General features: G+C 33.9%; 1 protein-coding gene across 3 annotated transcripts in view; it reads left to right on the top strand.

Annotated features, from left to right (window-relative positions):
- LOC106054822 (uncharacterized) overlaps positions 1-20,181 on the top strand; it is an 87,918-nt gene that overhangs the window by 45,596 nt on the left and 22,141 nt on the right. For all 3 annotated transcript variants that reach the window (XM_056004195.1, XM_013210881.2, XM_056004196.1), the window contains 13 exons: positions 820-979; positions 1,930-2,027; positions 3,758-3,967; positions 4,577-4,762; positions 6,038-6,141; positions 6,968-7,112; positions 7,309-7,485; positions 11,018-11,118; positions 12,818-12,930; positions 13,523-13,632; positions 15,238-15,398; positions 17,465-17,845; positions 18,411-18,676. In XM_056004195.1, the coding sequence (XP_055860170.1) occupies positions 820-979; positions 1,930-2,027; positions 3,758-3,967; positions 4,577-4,762; positions 6,038-6,141; positions 6,968-7,112; positions 7,309-7,485; positions 11,018-11,118; positions 12,818-12,930; positions 13,523-13,632; positions 15,238-15,398; positions 17,465-17,845; positions 18,411-18,676 (2,212 nt within the window). The remainder of the gene's footprint in view (positions 1-819; positions 980-1,929; positions 2,028-3,757; positions 3,968-4,576; positions 4,763-6,037; positions 6,142-6,967; positions 7,113-7,308; positions 7,486-11,017; positions 11,119-12,817; positions 12,931-13,522; positions 13,633-15,237; positions 15,399-17,464; positions 17,846-18,410; positions 18,677-20,181) is intronic.

Genomic DNA, 20,181 nt, shown 5'->3' with positions numbered 1-20,181 from the left:
CACAAAAGTTTAGATCTACTTGTTAAGACTACATATGCTAGAAGACCATTGTTTCTTCCTTTTGGTGAAATGTTGAAACGTTTTTTCTAGTCTGATTATCATGAGTCGACCATGAAGCATATTCATGCTATCAGACTATATTAATTTAAATTATTTGTTGATATGCATAAAGATACAGGAAAGTTTTTAATTCATTGCCTATTTTTCGATCTTGTAATTTGGTTTTTCTATTTCATTTGGGGCCACCCTTTTCATTTTGCCTAGGGCCTCCAATTACTTAAGGCTGGCCCTGACAGACTACTTACATAGGTATACTGACATTAGGCTTATAACACTAGACTACCTGTACTTAGTATTTACCTTATCTTATCTTATGAAATACAGAGGTTACTTCAAAAAAAGAAAATGATTACATTCTACATGTTCTTAGGTCAATCTAGTCATATGCATGTTAATCAATAACTTAAATTCTGCCAAGTTTTTGGTTTTCCTGGCTGACTCAGACAACCCAATTCCATGCTCTAATAGCACTAGAAAAGAAGGAGCATTTGTACAAGTTTGTCCTAGCATATGAATCAAGGAATAAATTTCCATTTGGAAGGATGCTGTAATGCATTTTAAACCACTCTGTATCTCTATCTGTAGTGTCACTGAAACACATACTTAAGTGCTAATGTCTTTGTGTCTTTTGTTGTTTTTTTCTCTATATTAACTTTTCTCTGTTTTTCTTTATTATATTTCCCTATAAATAAATTTTGAATATTAATGCATTTGTTTTAACAAATAATATTTTCATTAAATTAATTCTTATTCATTCAGGGATTTAGACATGACCGCTACCTTCCAGCTGCCTACTATGGAGTGCCTCTTAACGCCCCAGAGGTGTATATTAACATTGATCAAAAGGGATTTAACCCATACCCTTTGAAAACACAGAACGAAGATATGTTCAACATCTTTTTTGATTTTGGAGACAATGGTATGTCAATTAGAGAGGTGTCAGAGATATTACTCAGACAATTAAGAGACAATGGTATGTCAATTGGAGAGGTGTCAATTAGAGATATTACTCGATTGAAGACAAGAGAAGTCAAGAAAACTAAAGAAATCCTTTTCAGGACATTATAGCATCATAATGTAAAGTATTCCTTTCAGACCTTGTGTTCTATAGAGGAATTGATGTAAAGGTCTCTGTGGGCCCACAGTTAACAAGGGTGTCATGTGGACAGCACAGGGACCAACCACCGTTACTTTTCCCCAGCTAATGTCAGGTACCCATTAGAATTAGGTTGACTCAGAGTGTCTTTCATTCATAATATGTAGGCCAAAATGTAGACGAATGTTTCACTCTTTTTTTCAGATGAGAACAACAATTTGTTATATCTGCACATTAAAATATCTGATAGATTTCATTTTGTTTAATTGTGCATCCTTGCTGTCCACATTTCATCATTAGACATTGTCATGCACAAAACATGAATGAATATCTTTTCTTAGTTGCACTTTTAAATACCTCATTATGTAATGATAAAATGTGACATTTTTTAATGCTTTAGTGAAGTAGGTCTACATATTTAGTAATTTTGAAAAATCTCTTATCCTATTAAGACAACCATCTTCAAATAATGTCATCCAGATAAAATGTTGAATTCTTTCTTAATCTTTGTACTTGAATGCAATTATTATTATTATTATTATTCAATTTTCTTTTTTTGTTTTTATTGGTAAAGTTAAAGTTCCATTGAGTTTTTGGTGTAAAAATTCCTAACTGTAATTCTTATAAAGATAGATGACTGCCTAAGCTGTTGACGACAGATTAATTAGAAATAAAGGAATAAAAAGACCATTAATCACTAGATTGTATATCAAACTGTAGACATGAATCCCCAGTAAACCATAAATCATAGTCAATATTTTTTTATCCAACAGAAGCTGAAATATCAAAACCACCACCTTCAGAGCATGTGCTTAAATATGTTATAGATGAAAAACTAAACATTAAAGACAGCGATTGCTTAATTATTCAGGTAAGTGCATCTACGAAAAACAAAACTTTTATCATTTTAGTCTCACAAAGGCCAACAGCACTTTCAGTATGGCAAAGTGGGTCTCTTACCCTGCAACAAAAATCAATGTTTATAAAAGCAGTGGTTCTTACCACACTTTTGTATGGCTCTAAGACCTGGATCCTCAGGTGCTTCTATCAAAGCTTGGCAAGACTACATTACATATAACTATGTTCTGCTGGAGGCGGTTGTACACACTATTGAGGCACTAATTACCATTCGACAGCTGCGCTGGGTCGTACACATATCTCGCATAGGAGATAACTGCATGCCACCCAAAGGCATCTTTGTCTTTCTTAACAGAGGATAGTGTAACAGAGTTGCCCTCTGAAAACGCTATAAATCATCCTAGATGCCTTTTCGCCCTCTCTGGCATAAAGGAAAGTAGCGGGCATTGGGTGGCCTCTGAAAGAAACAGTTTGGAGATCTCTCAGAAAGGCCATGCGTACCACTTTTGAGACCCAATGAAAAGCCCTTATTGAAGACAGGTGCAGAAGACGTAAAGGCAATAAAAAAAAAATTAACCGATTAGTTAATTAATTATCTCAAACAATGGAAAGAAATGGATTGAAGTAGTGGGATAAGCTGAGTTAGTCCCCTTTATACATCATCGTTAACACAAACCTGAAAAATAGGTCAAGACTTTAGAAACAATAGATAATTATAGAATCTTCCTAGCTCCCCGCTAGCAGAGTGGTTACCATGTAGGCTTGAGAAAGTTTGACAATGAGTTTGAGTTAAGGTCATGCAATATATGCGCCTCTGATTCCACTGACTTTCCACAGTGTCGGCAACGGGCATCAGAATCGGGCTGGAACCGGACAAAATAAGCACCAATGGGGCAGTGCCCCGTTCTACATTGAGCAATGGTTTTTGTCTTTTTGGACTCCACCATGGATTATCTTGGACTGGTCTTTTCTCTATGGTGTTTTAGCAACTTTTAGGTGATACAGCCCTGAACACTTGGCTATCTCTCTGTTTAGCTTAGGCATCGTTCCAAAACTGTCACTGGGTCGACATGTTCCTCTTCTACCTCATCAGGGTATGGGTTAGAGAGTCTAGCTCATGAACACAACCAGGCTTCCAGACACAGGCTGCTTTGCCCATTATAGTCCAGTGGAACAGCTAGGTATAAGGAGAACTCATGCTGTCCAGTGCTATCTGCTTTTCGCAGAGCTCGTGTCTCTCTTACCATTGCCAAGGGCCCTGCAAAGGGGGTGGGGCTTGATATAACCCCTTTAATGCACTTTTACACTTGCTTCCAGCAGTAAGCAACAAGTATGCTTAGCCACCTACTAGGGCAGGATGTTCACCCGGCAACTGTGATGAGTGGTACTGGAATGACACAATAAGTACAACACAAACATGTCTACTCTTAACAATAATCTTTATCATTTGTTTTACTCTAGGCAATTGTTAGGATATTTAATCATTACTTGAGAAAGAGAGGTATGAGCTGATATTTTGTAAAAGGTAAAGAAGAAAAAATCCAGCTTGTCTACTTTATTTTGTTTGAGAGTGTGTAATGTTGACAAGCTTTTAATGTAACAGCCACCTTTACTGGTGTGTCTATAATTGTGTCAAATAAAATGTTAGATAATGCTACTTTTTTGGATTCGATCAATAATTGCATTTATTACATTACATTGATTTGTCTACCAAACGAAAATGTTTGTACTCTTTTATTTCAGTTCCCAACTTCCACTATGAGAGACACTCTGGTAAAGATTTGGTCAAGTTCTAAGTACAACCTGATTGTTAGAAGAATCAAAAGTAGTTTTGAAACAGACATACAGGATATTTTTGATGTCGTTCCAGAGACTCTCCCAGTCTCATTTTTTCCATCCTATGGGAATATCAATGCCGACTTGCGAAGTATCATCTTACCTAAACTGTCAACAGTAAGTGCCAGTATTACTGCCCAGTTATGGCTGACATACATTATCTTAACCCTTCAACTCACCTTCACCTATCTATTAATTTTGATTGTTATAACTCCGGACAAGATTTATCGACCGTCTTTCTCCATTCCTCTCTGTCTTTTGCCTTTGATAGAACCTCTTTCAATGGCAGGCTTCCCCCTGCTCTCTCTTATCTTCCTCTTCTTACTTATTTGTTCAATTCGGTTTCTTGTTAAAAGAAAAAAAAAGCATAGCATTAATCAAAACTTCAATATATAACCCACAGTGACAGGATTCTGTAATGAGAAATATAACCTACCGTAGTGTCCTTCTTAACAGTTTAACAGTGCCATCTGATTAATTTTGTAATAGTTCTGCAGCATCAAATTATCTAAATGGTACCAAGAATCTCCTAGGTATATTTAGTGCCTCTGAAGTCAGGTTTTATCATCTCATAAGCTAACATCGCAATACAAAGGTTTTTTTTTTTGGAATTTGCTAGCTCCTTAAATTCCATCTGAATGATCTTCATTTGTGTATGTGAGCTAATTGTACTTCAGAATTGATCATTATTATGAATTACGAATAAATGGCTATTCCCACTTACAGCATGAGATCATATCCAAGAAGGCATCATCATGGTACATAATGATCCATCTTCAGATCGGTATGACCTATCGAGGTAAGATGCCTTTCTTTAACAACACCAATGAGAAGATCTTCATAACTTGCCAGCAGCTGGCCTGTGTGAAGTTAATGGAGATCGGTGGGACCTGGACACATGAGGATTGTCACGTAGGTGAACTAGGGAATTTTTTTCTAAGAGTGTGCGGCAATACACTGCTTCCTGTTTCATTTCCATTGCTTCAATTAGATCTTCTACTGAGTCTCAGAAACTGTACATGTTTTATCCAAGGCTTATAAAAAGCAAGTTTTGTATTATTGTCAGAATTGAAGAATTGAGTTTATAATACACCCCTTACCCCTCCACCCCCACCCCCCCCCCCCAAATAAAAGGAGAATATTTAATTTGTATTAAATAGGAATCAGCTTAATTTGTAGTGACTGGTAATAGGGATTGAGTTCAAAATTTAATAAGCAAAAAAAAAAAAACTTTAAAAAAAAAAACAAAGCTTATATTAAGTATAATTGTATCAGTTAGTTTTGACCAGTCATGTAATTAAATTTGTAATATATCTAGAGTAACAATAAAAAATCTATGCGATCAGAAATAATTTTTACCAATTTTTTTTGAGTTAGCGCAATTTTATGCCTATTGCATTAATTAATTGGTTAATTTTTTAAATTGATTTTTTGTGTTGTCTGGTAAAAGAAATAGTAGTGCAAAAATTTCAGCTTGATCTGAGATTGGGTGTCGGATAAATAATGTGTAGAAACTTTTCACCAGACAGACAGAGTGAGTTGATATAAGCTTTGTCAAAAGGATTTGAATTACACTTTATTTTGAAATGAAAATAATAGAATAACAAAGATATCCTAGAAAGTAACTTTCATTGTTCTCAAACGTTGGGTGATTTGTATTTATGAAAGGCTCATTGGAGGAGGTGTGCTGAGTGAAAGGTAAAGCACTTTGCTTCTGAACCGAAAGGTCTGGGCTCAAATCTCTTAAGATTTTGAATTGTGGTATTTTTTACACGATTCCCCTAAAATGGGTACCTAACATTAGTTGGGGAAAATTAAGGTGGTTGGTCCTTGTGCTGGCCTCAACACTCTCATTAGCTGTTGGCCATAGAAACAGATGATCTTTACATAGATTGCAAGATCTGAAAAGGGCACTTTGCTTTTTTTTTTTTTTAAATGTTGACAAAATATTTCCACAGTTTGTTTGTTGTTTTTTTTCAACCTCCCTTCAATTTTAACAGATTTACAAATTTTACATTTTAAATATTGTCTCCCATCCACGAATCTAGACCAGAGGTTCATTAGTTGTAAAACATTTAACATAAGTAGTAAGAGTACTAATAACTGTTTCAACATTAGTTTCTGTTTTGAACTAGTTTATGAGATTTTTCTGTTGTTTTTTTTTTCTCTTTTTTTTTTCTAAGACAGGCAACACATTTTTCATTGGGCACTCCCTATAGACTGAACTGTATTTGTGCGTCTGGTAACATATTTACTGGTGGAGTCAATACTTGTGGCCATAAAATGCCACGGTAAGTTATTTAACTTTTTTTTTAAAAGTGTTTTAAAAAAATGTGTCTTTTTTATTTGTCTGTCTTTCTAAATGATTATTCCATCTGTAAAATTGTAGTAGCCAAAGAAGGAATTAGTGGATAAAAAGGAAACTTGAATTCTCTTAAGATTGTGGACATTTCTACATATTGCAAATATACATTCAAAGAAAACATGTAAAAAAAAAATATTTTTATATGTTAAAACCATCTCGGAGATCATTGTTGAACTACACTGCTACCTAGGACCTCTGGGTGAGGGGGGGGGGTATTGAAAAGAATATATGAAATCTGAGGAGGTTATGGCCATCAAACCTTGGTGGGAACTTATGCTAACTTACTGTTTTACATTTATTCTATAAATTGTTCTAGTTGTATCATATTTTTTATGTTGCTTTTGGTGATAAAAAGTATTTAAAGATTTTAATTTTGAACTGCACTTGCTGATAGATTTATTTTGTGCTTATGATTGAATTGCATAATTAAAACTATGCATCCAATATATAATCTTATTATTACCAGTTATCGTGTGGAGTGTGAATAAAAGGGAAACTTTCACAAGGTAGTGTGGGCCAAAGTGTCTATGTTCCCAGAATACACTGAGCCAGCCAGGAAAACCAATGGCTTGGCAGAATTTAAAGTTATTGATTAGTATGCATGACTAGGTGCATGCCACGTAGGGCCTAATCATCTTTTTTTTTTTTGAAGTAACATCTGCATTTTATAAGATAATGTGCTTTTCAAGCCTGAAATCTGGACCAAATTTGGCTTTGGCCAAAATTTTTGTTTGACTTCTATCTCTCCACAGGCTGCAGTTCCAAGTGGATAGATTTACTCTGATCACTTCCAAAAGTACTTTAATCCAAGTTTTTTTTGTCTTGGTCTTAGTCTGCTTTATAAGTCTTGCCATTATTTGTAGAACCAGAAAGTTGGATAGGCTGGAACGAAGTCTGGTAAGATTTGATCTTTTTTTAATGTGCAGACTTATTTCTTTATGTCCTAAATTGCTTACTTTCCAGTCACTCGTTTAATACAGATTAGTGTTTCATATTAACTCTGATAGTGTGATATGAATGACCAATAATAAAGCAGTAGTTAAAAAATTTAGCTGCCACTTTGTAATGTGCATTGTGTTCTATTTCCTATTAGGGCAATGTCCACTCAAGCTTCGAACTTTGCAACCCTTATCACAAGTACCAGTATCTAGTGTGTGTAGTCACTGGGTGGCTGAGTGGATCTTTCAAAACTAATCCTGTCCTAGTGATTGTTGGCTCTAACAACATTAGTCAAAAGTATTACCTGATTCTTGAAGATTCTTATTATAAAGTAAGGTATATATTTATATATTCGTATGTTACCGGCAAAGTGTGAAATGCAGGCATTCCATAGAACTCCAGGAGTTTTCAGGTAAAGTATCAAATGATTCTCCATTTCCTATTTTGCCTTGGCATTCTAAAGAATGACTTGGAATTCTACATCAGATCTACATCAAGCAATGTCTTATTTAGAAAGATATTTATGAATAAAATAAAAATAAATAAGAAAAACAAAACAAAACATAATAAACTGAATTTCTTTAAAAAAAAAAAAAAGGGAAAAAAACATATTGAACTGGATTTCTTAAGATTAAAAATTCATTTATATACCCATATTTTTTTATCCTCTACTAAGAGTAATTTCAATTTTTGAATAATCAAATATTTCTTTTAATCAAAGAATCTCAATATAAAATAGTTGTACATATTATGAATGAATATGATTCTGTTTAGTTTATTCTAGCTAGTCTAACTATGAGAATTTAAAAGATGCATAAACATTTTGTGTAGTGAGTGGGTAAAACTGTCTATATTCAACAGCAATAGAGGATTAAAGTAGTTCATATTAGTCTTGAAGGTGGCTCATTATTGACACTCTACCTCTGTGCTAGAGAAGTGATTATGTAAATGGAAGGTTTTATAGTTATCTATTTATTATCTAAAATTTTAAAGCGGCTACATAATAAGAGGACTAATTCAGTATACCACCACATCAGTCAAGTACAATTTATTTCCTTTGTTCAAGATACCAAACAAAATAATTAATTACCAATAGTTAATAATTAACTTATTGGTTAATTTAAAAAAAAAAATTTTTTTTGTTGTCAGGTAAAAGAAATAATTGTGCAAAATTTCAGCTTGATCCGAGATAGGGTGTTGGAGAAATAACATGTAAAAACTATTTACAGGCAGAGTGAGTTGATATAAGCTTTATAAAAAACAAACTTAAAAGGAGTACAGAAGATAATGAAAAAGATAAGTTGAAGGTTAAAAACTAGGCCTTTTAAAGTATTTAATGAAAAATGTTAGTAGATTATAGGCTGTAAAATGACATATTATGTTTATCATATATTTCTCAGACCAAATGACTTTCTAAACCAGTTTATTGTTCATACACATACAGAGAATATGGAAATTTATGCTGGACATTTTTCCTGACATTTTCTTCACATATAACTTAGTGAGGAAAAAAAGGGTTTCACTTGGGGAATGTTATCAATTTTTATCAATCTGACAGAATTTAAATGAGAAAAACACCCTATTACATGTAATTCTTTGAAATATCATTTTTTTTCCTAACATAGCTTAAAGAGTTGATGATATTCAATTTCAAGAGAAGTTAAGTTATTGTATGCGGGTAGTTCTTTTTTTTTTTTCCAATGGCAAAAGCTGTTTAAATTGCACTGAAGCGTTGTTAAGCATGACAAATTAACTTCTTGTGTTTTCCATATATCATCACAACAAAATGTTTTATCAGCTTGTAAAACATGATCTGATCAAATGGTACCTTCTTAGTAGTCCTATTTGCCTTGATCACATATTCTTTTCATCTTTTTATCAGCAATTTACCTAGCACAATAAAGTTGTACACAGCATACATACTAGACAGAAAGAAATAAACTCCACACTTTAGAAAACAGGTCTAAAGTATTTAGATAACTGACGAGTAGAGAAACTTATATTTTATAAATTTTGAATTCAACATTTTTCACTTTCTCTAAGCAAATTTAGTCTTTCTAGAGAAAGGCATTCAATGCAATGCCTTGCCAAAGCATGAAATGATGAAATCATTTCCTACTTTACCTAAAATCTTCTCTGTTGAATGCCAGGATTCATACTTTGCCTGTATTTATCTATTTATTTATTTATTTTTATCCATATATTTATTATTTATTCATTTATTTTATATGTGTGTATAAATGTGTATACATTTATCATCCATCATCATCCCAGTGTCACTACAGCCTATGGAGGGGCCTGGCCTGCTTTAGCACATCTCTCCATTCTGATCTATCCTGTGCTTTAGATCTCCATGCCTGGACTTTTAGCTGTTGTAGATCTGCCTCTACATTATCCAGCCACCGTACTTGTGGTATGCCTTTGGGGCGCCTGCCTTTTGTTTTTTTGCCAATAAAAAATCTTTGCTCCTCTGTTCTCTGGCATTCTTTCAAGGTGACCAGCCCAACGTAATTTGTTCCTTTTTGCATATATGTATATTTATTCATATATTAATTTTTTTTATATATGTTTATATACACATACATTCATGTATATATATTCAGATATATAAATTTGGATATAATGTGGCAGTTCCCATAATGAAATCCATCCTTCCCTTCAGCAGCTTAGCAGGATATCAAGGCCTAGGCTGTCCATTATTTCACATTGTCCAACTAGCCTTTCTTTAGATGATCCTTTCTTCATGCTCTCTTTGCTGCACCTTGAACAATGACTTTAGCCAATGAGTTGTGTCTTACAATATGACAGAACCAGCTCAGCTTTCATTTTTTCACAGCAATAGGGAGTTCCAGCCAGAGTATTGACTTCTTCTTCTTATAGATTACAGACATTACTTCAAAATAGATGATAATTATTTCCTAAGCATTTGATGTGTCAATCTAGTCATGCTTGTTAAGACTTAAACTAAGCTAAGTCATTGTTTTCATGGCTGATTCGGGTAACTCATTTCATTTTCTAATGGCACTTGTGAAGAAGGAGCACTTGTATGAATTTGTCCTAGCATATGGAATAAGAAATGTGTAAAGGAACAAACTCATTTGTATTCTTTTCCTTTTGGGTATCAGATACCCAACAGTGTTCTGTAGAATTTATTCTCAATGGCTTAAATTTTCTTTCAGCCTCACTGTTCAGGTTCCCACTTTCATAACCATTTCGGTGTAGGGAGACCACTAACAAAGAATAGAGTTTTAATTTTATCTGGAAGTTAATGTTACTATTCCACATTTTCCACATTGTGGCAGATGCCTGGCTCAACTGGGTTGTTTTTTTATTGTTTAGTAAACCTCCATCTTTGACCATAAGTATTTAAATGAGTCAACTTCTTCTAATGTTTGTCCATTCGCCAAAATAAATCTCTTTCAATTGTTTTTAAATTCATATTCACAATCAAAATCTTCATTTTCTTATTTAGTTAAAAACTAATGAATTCAGAAAGATACCATATAATCTCAATTGAGGAAATGTATATATAGGCAGGTTATTTTTTTTAAATAGATAGGAAGAAGGTGAGGCTGTGTTAGACAAATGGCAAGAAAATGGATGCTGGTGTTTAGAAGTCTCAAATAATGTCTCACAAGTCCTTAATCCAAGTGGTTTTGAAGATTGTTACTACTTCCTACAAAGAGCACCCCTTTTTTTTAACACCAAAATTAGAAATTCAAAAACACCTCGCTGGTAGTGAATTTGCTAGTGAGAATTTGTTTGTCTTTATGTGTGCTTTGTTTGACAATCAAACAATAATTGAATACATTTAATTTGGACAAAATGATTCTATTTAATTAACCTCACCTTCACTGTTGCAGGCAGGCTCAGAGGTCTGGTTTCTAATCAGCAGTCCCATTTACCTTGGGAATTTACAGTTTGCTATTATTGGGGTTGAGTCTGGGGTAATAGGTAAACATACGTAAGTATTAATGTTTAATTTTGAAAAAACAACAACTCATTTTGTTTACATTTATCGTGGGGACTTTATTGAACAAAATGAAGTTCGCTTTACTTTCTCCTACAGTTCTAAGTTAGTCTAAAGATGTTAACTGATCTGCACAATAGTCGTTACAAACAAACATAGAAGCTACACTTTTATGAGAATTCTTTCTCTTTTCACTTTCACTATGTTTTTATAGTCAAAAGAAATATCTGTGTCTTGGTGAGGCTTTCTAGTTAGACTGATCTCTTGACATGCAGCTGCCAAAGCATTAGCTAGCCTTTGTAATCTTTCTTCCGAGTGAGAAGTGACTGCTGCATCATTGGTTAACAGTAGTTCCTCTATTCAAGATACACAGTGTTTTTGTTTTGGTTTTAATTGAACCAGGTCAAAGAGCTGCAGATCTTGTTGGAAAGAGTTTATCCTGAGTCGTAGTGTGGTTTTAGGGCAGTTAGGATTTTTCTCCCAGTTTTGTTGCGCCAGGTATCTGCCTTCACCCTTTCATTTGTAAGTAAGGTCAATTTCAGCAGGCTTAGTATATAAGCCGCACCCACAGACCTGTGCTGGACTTAATTGCCAGAGACTAATTCAGAGACATGCCATTTAAGAGTATTTTATAGACAATGGGAGCTTATCCATGATAACCTTTAAAACCTTCTACATGTATATAATAAAAATTAATTAATAATAAGCATTGGGTTGTTGTTTTTTTTTCATATTTTCTGCAAAGTCCTAAGCCTGATGTAAACCTGCATTGTCCTTATTGTTCATTGAATGAGTTTTCATGAAATATTCTGAAACTAAAATCACATTTGACCTAGTCGCGTTCTAGAGCAAATATCATAATTATGCTTTGTCCATGTCTATATCTCTAAAGCTTAAAGAGGATCACATGTATTGCTTTATCAAGCAGGTTTATAGCCAAATGGAAAACTATATGACTGGTGCATCTAGACATTTTGTTAATTTTGAATGCTTAAAGTGAAATGAATGCTGTGTTCTTTATTTCTGTAAAGAGAAGTGGTCGGCTATAAAGTAGGCCTACTTTGTTGTTCCTTTACAAATTCAAAGAGTTGTACAATGTATATATTTCAATCTGCTTGTTTCTTTGACCTCAGTAAGCTAAGTTGTTGTGTAATTTGAAGTTTTCTAAAATTGTTTAGCCACTTAGTAAGTAGCATGTTTATCATCTTTACCAAATGGTGCAAAAAATGTACTAAAAGTTGCCATAAAAATATATGTGTACCATTAAGAATGATAGTTGCTACAAGCCTGCAACAATGACTCTCATACTTATCATACTTTAGTGTTTGGGTATAACATTTTAGCAAGACTGTAAGAAGCATAACCATGCTTTGGAAGTTTGCAGAATAGCTAAATGAAGCATTTCTTTGAGAGTGGTTGTGGAAATGTGGAACCTAGATTTATGTTTTAAACTAAATAAAAAAAACTAAACATTTGGCATCAACTTTGAAAAGAATATTTCATTATTTTTGTTACTTCCATTTTTCATTACTTTATTTCTTGAAATTAGTCTAATTTTTAAGTCCCATATTTTTTAAATGTTTTAATTCTATGAATTTAATTACTATTTTGATGATGATACTGAAAGAATAGCAAGTTAATTATTCTCGACAAAAAGTCAGATATATTTTTTATTTCCTTGTTGATTTTTCAGTTGGTACTTATCCATGTTGTTTCTGAAAGATCTGTCAACAGAGCAGGACTGGTATTGCTCGATCAACTGTTGGCTACACCATTCTTACGTTGTCAAGCCTTTTAATACTTTTGGTAATAAGCTTTTGGAAAGATGAGATCTTAATCTTATTGTATTTGCTAACAATGTGGGTGCATTAAATTTTTAGACTTCAGAATTCTCTCTAAATTGAAGCAAAAATTACAGTGAAATAAAAATTGATTCATTCCAACCAATGTTGGCTATATTTTTGAAAAGCAAACTAAACTTGTGAAAATTCTATTAGCTCATTTGCACTGCATCTGCTTTTGTGGGGTTGGGTTTGTTTCCAGGATTGGGGGATAAATTTCAAACTTGTTTGTTTTTTTTTGGAATCTAGCAACTAGTTTGATTGGTTCATAACTACTTAAGATAAATTGCCAAAGAGCTAGTAATTTTTAAAGGGTCCACACAAATTTGTGCTACCAGAAAAGTAACTTTATTATAGAATATAGTAACTCGCCGATGACCAGTAACTTTTAGATCTATGTACTTTTTGCTTAAATCATTTCTGAGTCTACTGAAGAGCTTGTTAAAATCAAATGTTGTTATGTTAAAAAAAATTGTTTATAAATTGAATGTTTTACAAATGAAATAGTGACTCTATTGTTACTGTTATTATTGCTTATTGCTTTCCACATCTTGTAGCCAGTCAAGGGAAAACACGTTTCTTCTTGGAAAAGTTTCTGAGATTTCTGACCACACTGCATGTATTTATGGGAATAGTTTACAATGTCCCAGGCAGCAAATTTAATAAGGTAATCTTATATATTCTAGTTTATTGAAGCTTTTTTTTTTAAGGTATGTTGTTTGTAACAGCTAATTTTATTTTGTTTTAGATGCTGCAGTTGTTAATGTATATATTTATTTATATGTATATGTTATTGCTTTTTTTCTTTTTGTAAGTTACAAATTTATTTTTTTTAGTGTTTCACTAAGCCCTTTACTTCAATTTCTGTTGATTCCGAAGGGGGTCTTAAAATGTGAAGCTTATTGAAAATGTTGGTCATCTTTTTTGTTGTAAGGACCAGTGAATTGTGGCATGCTGATATTGAAATACAATTTTTCTAAAACAATAAGTTATTGAACATTTCTACCGTTGAAGCCATTAGCACAGTGCTTTTTATTCCCAAAGTGGTTTGGGAATCCATTTAATGCTGGGTAGTGAATGAGATAATTTGTGACTGATTAACCCTTGTTCATTGTAGGATCCCATTGAGTGTTTATCTGTTGTTCATTCCAACATCAAATTTTGTATTAGTTGTGGGCCAGTGTGGTCATTCCAACATCAAATTTTGTATTAGCTGTGGGCCAGTGTGGTCATGTGGGCCAGTTGTGGTCATTCAAACATGTTCAAAGAGGCTGAATGGTAAAAGCAATTGACTTTCTAACCAAGAATCTTATCTTATCTTATATAATACAGACGTTACTTCAAAAAAGAAGATGATTACGTCCTACGCGTCATGCATTTAGTCATGCATATTAACCAATGACTTAAATTCTGCCAAGTCACTGGTTTTCCTGGCTAGCTCAGGCAACCCATTCCATGCTCTAATAGCACTAGGGAAGAAGGAGTATTTGTACAAATTTGTCCTAGCATATGGGACGAGGAATGTGCCTTTATCTTTGTGTCTTTCAGAGTATTTTATTAAATTAAATATCATGGGCAATATACAGCAGTTTCTATGGCATGGTGATCTTAATGGGCAGCATTAACAATAACTAATAGTTTCTCGCTAACAATCTTTCTTAGCCTTCACCATTTCAGTCCTCAGAAATGAATACTAGTATTGTTGGCGCAGAAAGGTACAATTTGGTCTCTGTCCATGGTTTTGTTAACTATTTAATTGGCAAATAATTTCTGATTTTTTAGTTTGCAGCACTACTCATGCGTCAAATACTGTATCCCAGGGTAGCGACTAAAACAAAATATATACAGAAGAAAAAAAAAAGCTTAAAGGCTGTAATTTTGACATTTTTAATGAAATAGCAATATGCTAATTATACAAGGTTTTTTAATAGAAGCGGCCAATTAGTAATTATTAGTTTCTAATATCCACAAATGTTTTCTGTAGCTTCTTCTTAACCCAAAGGTATGCTTAGTTCATTAAATTACTAATAAATACTTGTATAATAGGTCACAACATTGACATATTCCTGTCTGAAAACGAAAAACGCTATTGGAATCTGAATTTGCGTTCATTTTCGTCTCGCTGAAAACTGAACCTTCCCTTTGAACCAATAAATTATACCTCAGACAGGTCCAAAGGATGAAAACCATTTCCTTTTGTTAATTTTAGAAAGTTATTATTTTATTTTATTTACTTTGAGATCAAATGTTTCCATTTGCAAAATTCTTTTAGACCCAACACGCTCTAAGCTGCTTTGTAACTGTACTCCTGACCATGGCTATGACAACACGACAGCAACAAGAAAAGGATGCAAACTATGCTGACTGGATCTTTTATGCAAGTTTTGGTATAGCCAGTATATATTCAGTGATAGTCAACATTTTCCTCAGTTTGTAAGTTCATGATTTGTACATTTACTTGGCTATACACGCATGCAAACACACACACTGACAATGTATATATATATAAAGTTATAGTTACAATTGCTTGTCGCTGGATGACATCTTGTGTAATAGACATGATATACTATACTGACCGCTGGACAACTGTGCACTCAACTGTTTTAAAACAGCGTGGGCATCACTTTTTATATACCCCACCCTAATCTACATAAAAAGCGGAAGTACAAATAATAAATTTGGCACTAACCTATGAAAAAGAAGATACAGAAATAGCTCTAGCCTATAGAATTAATAAAAAAAATACATATAAAAACAGCTCTGTAGATAATTGTGTATATATATATCATATTCTACTATATTCAAGTCTGCTTAATTATTAAGAAAACATATGTAGATAATTGTGTATATATATCATATTCTACTATATTCAAGTCTCCTTAATCATTAAGAAAACATATGTAGATAATTGTGTATATATCATACTCTGCTGGACCTCTCCTTTGGCATTAGTGTAGCATTCTCTGCTTTGGGAGCAAGCTGGATTACACAGAAAGGCCTTGAAGCAGTGTTGCTTGTGTGTTAAAAGCTGTTCGATTTGCACATTGTTTTCGTCAAACCAATCTTGGTGCTTGCATTTTGGCTGACCGAGGACACTGCTAGCCATATAGTACACAGAATCCCTTAGTTCAGGGGTGGGCAACCTTTTCCTATCGAGGGCTGCATTAAAAAATTTAGGGAATGGAGGGGCCGCACATATATATATATATACTGTATTATGCATTTTTAGGCCTATTTCATTTTTTACACTCCCAGTTGAGGAATTACATGAGTTAGCAATTTCTGAAACTAATTTTACGAATATTTTTTACATTTGTTATCTTCATATTTCTCCACAAATTTACAATTGAACTTAATTTTAAGTGTTTAACTCTTTACACTTGTGCATAATGTTCCATAACTGTGGAACTAACTTACTTGTTGTAAACCTTATGACTGCTGTCAAATTACAGTCATTTAGCATCTACCTGTTCTTATACTTCTTTAGTTTCCAAAAAAAAAAAAAAGGTTGACAGATATAAGTGCACCCAAACAATGTGAAATTTTAGCAGCAAAGTTTTTTAAAGCCTCAAAAAACAAAGATTTACTGCTGCAGGGGTAAACGACTGTATAGAAAATACAAAAAACATGCATATATGTAACCCTGCCAGACCAATTAAAACAAAGGACGTTTGGCCACGAGGCCTTCATCAGCTACAAAACAAACAAAAAATAACAAACAATTAACACAAAATAGTCTTAAGTTAACTTATCTGTCTGATGTTGTTCTCTATCGAGGCAGAAAAGAAATGAGCTACGCTGGTGTAAAAGTGCGGGAAAACGGAAGGGGGCGGAGATGTCAGGCAAAGAAGAATGGGAAAAGGAGGTACCGTAGTGTTAGTGCCCATTGCATATTAAATAAAAGTGTTGATCCCGTTAGGTTGGAGGGTGCCTGATGTGCAATCATGTCCGACAGTAGAAAGGTCCCAACTTCGATGAGTGGGACATGTAGCCCACATGCCAGACAATCGCCTTCCCAAACGACTTCTGCACGGGGAGTTGTGTGCAGGAAAGCACTCCCAGGGATGTCAAGACAAGAGCTTTAAGAGCTCCTTCAAGGAGTGTGATATCCACATTCCCGGCTGGGAAGGACTAGCTCTTGATCACTCTTCATGGCGTGAAGCTTTGAGTTTTGGAGTCTGAAGCAAGAAGATTTGCCAGGGTGAAAGAGCGCCAAACCAACTAAAAGTTGAGAGAACAAGCAGGCCCATCTGCAAGTGAGCAAACCTACCCATGCCACGTATGCGGCCGGCTTTTTAAAGCAAGTATTTTTACTTTTTAAAGCAAAATATTGGACATCTTCGAATCCATAGGATGTGAGAAATGTGCTCATCTTTGATCACGAAGGAGGAGCTATAGATGCATTATATACGCTAAATATATAAAGAATATTTTTCTCAACTCATTTATCAATTCTAACAAACTTTTAATTTCATAATTTCTTCTTGTGTAATTTCTAGAGCTCGCCCCAGCTACAATGACAGAAACAGACTCCAGTGGCCATGCACGATTAAACATGAAGAACTGTCTTACTTTGAAGTAACTAAAGAAAAATGTTTGACTAGCAAAGCCAGAAAGGTACCTCTTTACAAACCTGAAGAGCGTGAGGTGTTATCTCACAATGTTGAGTTTGACACTAATGTAGACCCCTGTGAATGGAATATCTCCCTGAGTACATTTTTATTCAACGCAAAGATTAACAAAGAAAGGTTGTCCGTGCCATCCTCCTTGGAATTCTTACAAGCACATGGGCGAAGCCGTCGTGTCAGGGATTCGACTTTGCATATGGCTGAAATAGCTCCATTCCTGGACAGAATCAAGTCAGGGCTTACCCATTCATTGTACGTATTGGGAGTATGGCCTCTTCCCAGAGCCACCATTCCTATAGAGAATTATTTTTAGTCATTACAATATTTTGTCTTTCCTTTTATGAAATTATGCATTTCTCTGGGCTAACCACTCTTTTAGTGAGACACTAATAACTAGAGAAGAATGTATTGTTATATATTGTTTGTTTCAGTTTAGAACGATGACCTAATTAGGGGATTAATTCAGCTTATACCACTTCAGTCAAGTACAATTTCTTTCCCTTTTTTGTGATATCAAATAAGATAATTAATTACCAACAGTTAATTAACTATTTTTTTATTTATTTTATTGATTCTGATTTTGTCAGGTAAAAGAAATAATTGTGCTAAATTTCAGCTTGATCCAAAATTGGGTGTAGGAAAAATAAGGTGTATAAACTTTTTAACAGATAGACAGAGTGAGTTGATACATAAAAGTGTTTAAAACTTTTTGTAGAATGTTTGTAAGTAGTAGCTAAAGAATGATCTGAGAACCCTATTTAAATACCTTTACTACGAAGACAACTTTCACATAGATATCAATTGTTTAACTTCGCAGATTGTCAAAAATTGCGCTGTTGCTGACTCTACCGACATATTTCATTAATTCGGTGCTGATTTTGACAGCCATCAGCCTGTTGTATATGATTGTCAGGAACGCATTTATGCTGAAGCAATCGCTTGATGATGATTACTACACTAACCTTGGCGCCTCCTTGGTGATGACAGCCTTTTTAATTCAGCCAGCTATCATCTTTCTCATAGCCTTACTTTTGTCGGAAAGGTGGCAGGATTTCCGGCACGAAGCCGAAAGTAGAGTCAGAGGTATGTATCCTTCATCTGTTGGTTTAAAACATAACTAACTCAAAAAAAAAACTCGTTTAGATTGTGTTTGGTTGTTAGAGGCTATCAGAGATGCTTACTATTAGGAGTATTTTGTAGACTAGAGGTTCTCAAACTTTTTTTTACTTGGGGGGGGGGGGGGTTTATATAGTCTAAACATGACACAGACCCCTAAATTTTAAAAAAATTTTAAAACTACATAAACATATAGTATATAGTACATAGGTTACAAATTTAAAATTAAAAAAAAGACATTTTATTGGAGGAGTGTTTATTGAGATAATAATTTTATTTTAAAATAAAACGCTAAAAATGAATGACTTGGATGAGGTTGACATTTTATGACACTCCGGCACAATGTTTGTAATTGGCAAACCACAAATTTCTACTCTGTTTCCTTTATTTGTGATGAGGTTCATCATTGAGACCTTTTTAATTGTGTCTAAAAACATCTAGACTTACCTAACACTTATGTAAGATTGTTCTTTATTCATTTCTCATTTACTTATTGAAAAAATGAAAGCATTGAAGATTAGTCCATATATAATACTATCTGCTAATGAATTTTTGACCCAGAGACGTCAGAGGGTTAGGGTAAACAATGTAATATCAAATGCATGTATAGTTAACACAGGGGGCACCCCAAGGGGCTGTGACATCGCCATTGTGGTTCATTTTGCTCCTTCACAAAATTCGCTGATGATACTGCTCTATTTGCTCTGCTCTCAGAGAACTCAGACACATATATGAGTATTTCAGAGAAATAGAACACATTGAAAAATACTGTAAAGATAATTTTTGAATATTAAATGTTTAAAAAAACAAAGAAATGTAAATCGATTTTTCATAGGGAAAAGAAGGAATATGACATTGTTTCTGTAGCTGGAGAGGACATTGAAATAGTGCAAACTTTTGAATACATTGGTACTATCTTAGACAATAAATTAAATTTGACTGCAAATACTGATTATAGCAGCAAAAAGGGCAGCAAAGGTTAGGATTACTTAGAAAGATGTCCTCATTTAGCGAAAAGGCCTTGGCAATGTTTTATCACGCTCACATCTGCAGTATTTTAAGTTTTAATATCACTTCCTGGTATGGCAATCTGAAAATTAACTAGAAAAGCATTTTAAAAATACTTTTAAAAAAAAACAAAGCTTATGTTAAGTGTAATTGTATCAGTTAGTTTGGATCAGTCATGTAATTATACCTGGGACTGACTGAGACATAATAAATCTGCATTTAGAAATATTTTTACCAATTGTTTTTGTTTAGCTTTTAGCGTTAACATCCTATCACTGATTATTATTCAAGTTGTTGGATCAGATAAATTGGCTTTTAGCGAAGAAGTAATTTTAATTGTATACAATTTTCTTCTTTCTGCGGCCCTCTACAGTCATCTCAAGGACCCCTGAGGGTCTGCGCATGAAAGTTTAAGAACCTCTGTTGTAGACGACAGGAGCTCATTTCAGTTTACATCCTAGCTA

The sequence above is a fragment of the Biomphalaria glabrata genome, chromosome 11 (assembly GCF_947242115.1).
Source record: "Biomphalaria glabrata chromosome 11, xgBioGlab47.1, whole genome shotgun sequence".
NCBI lineage: Eukaryota > Metazoa > Mollusca > Gastropoda > Planorbidae > Biomphalaria > Biomphalaria glabrata.
The sequence above is the reverse complement of the archived record's forward strand: the minus strand, read 5'-3'. Positions and strand labels throughout refer to the sequence as shown.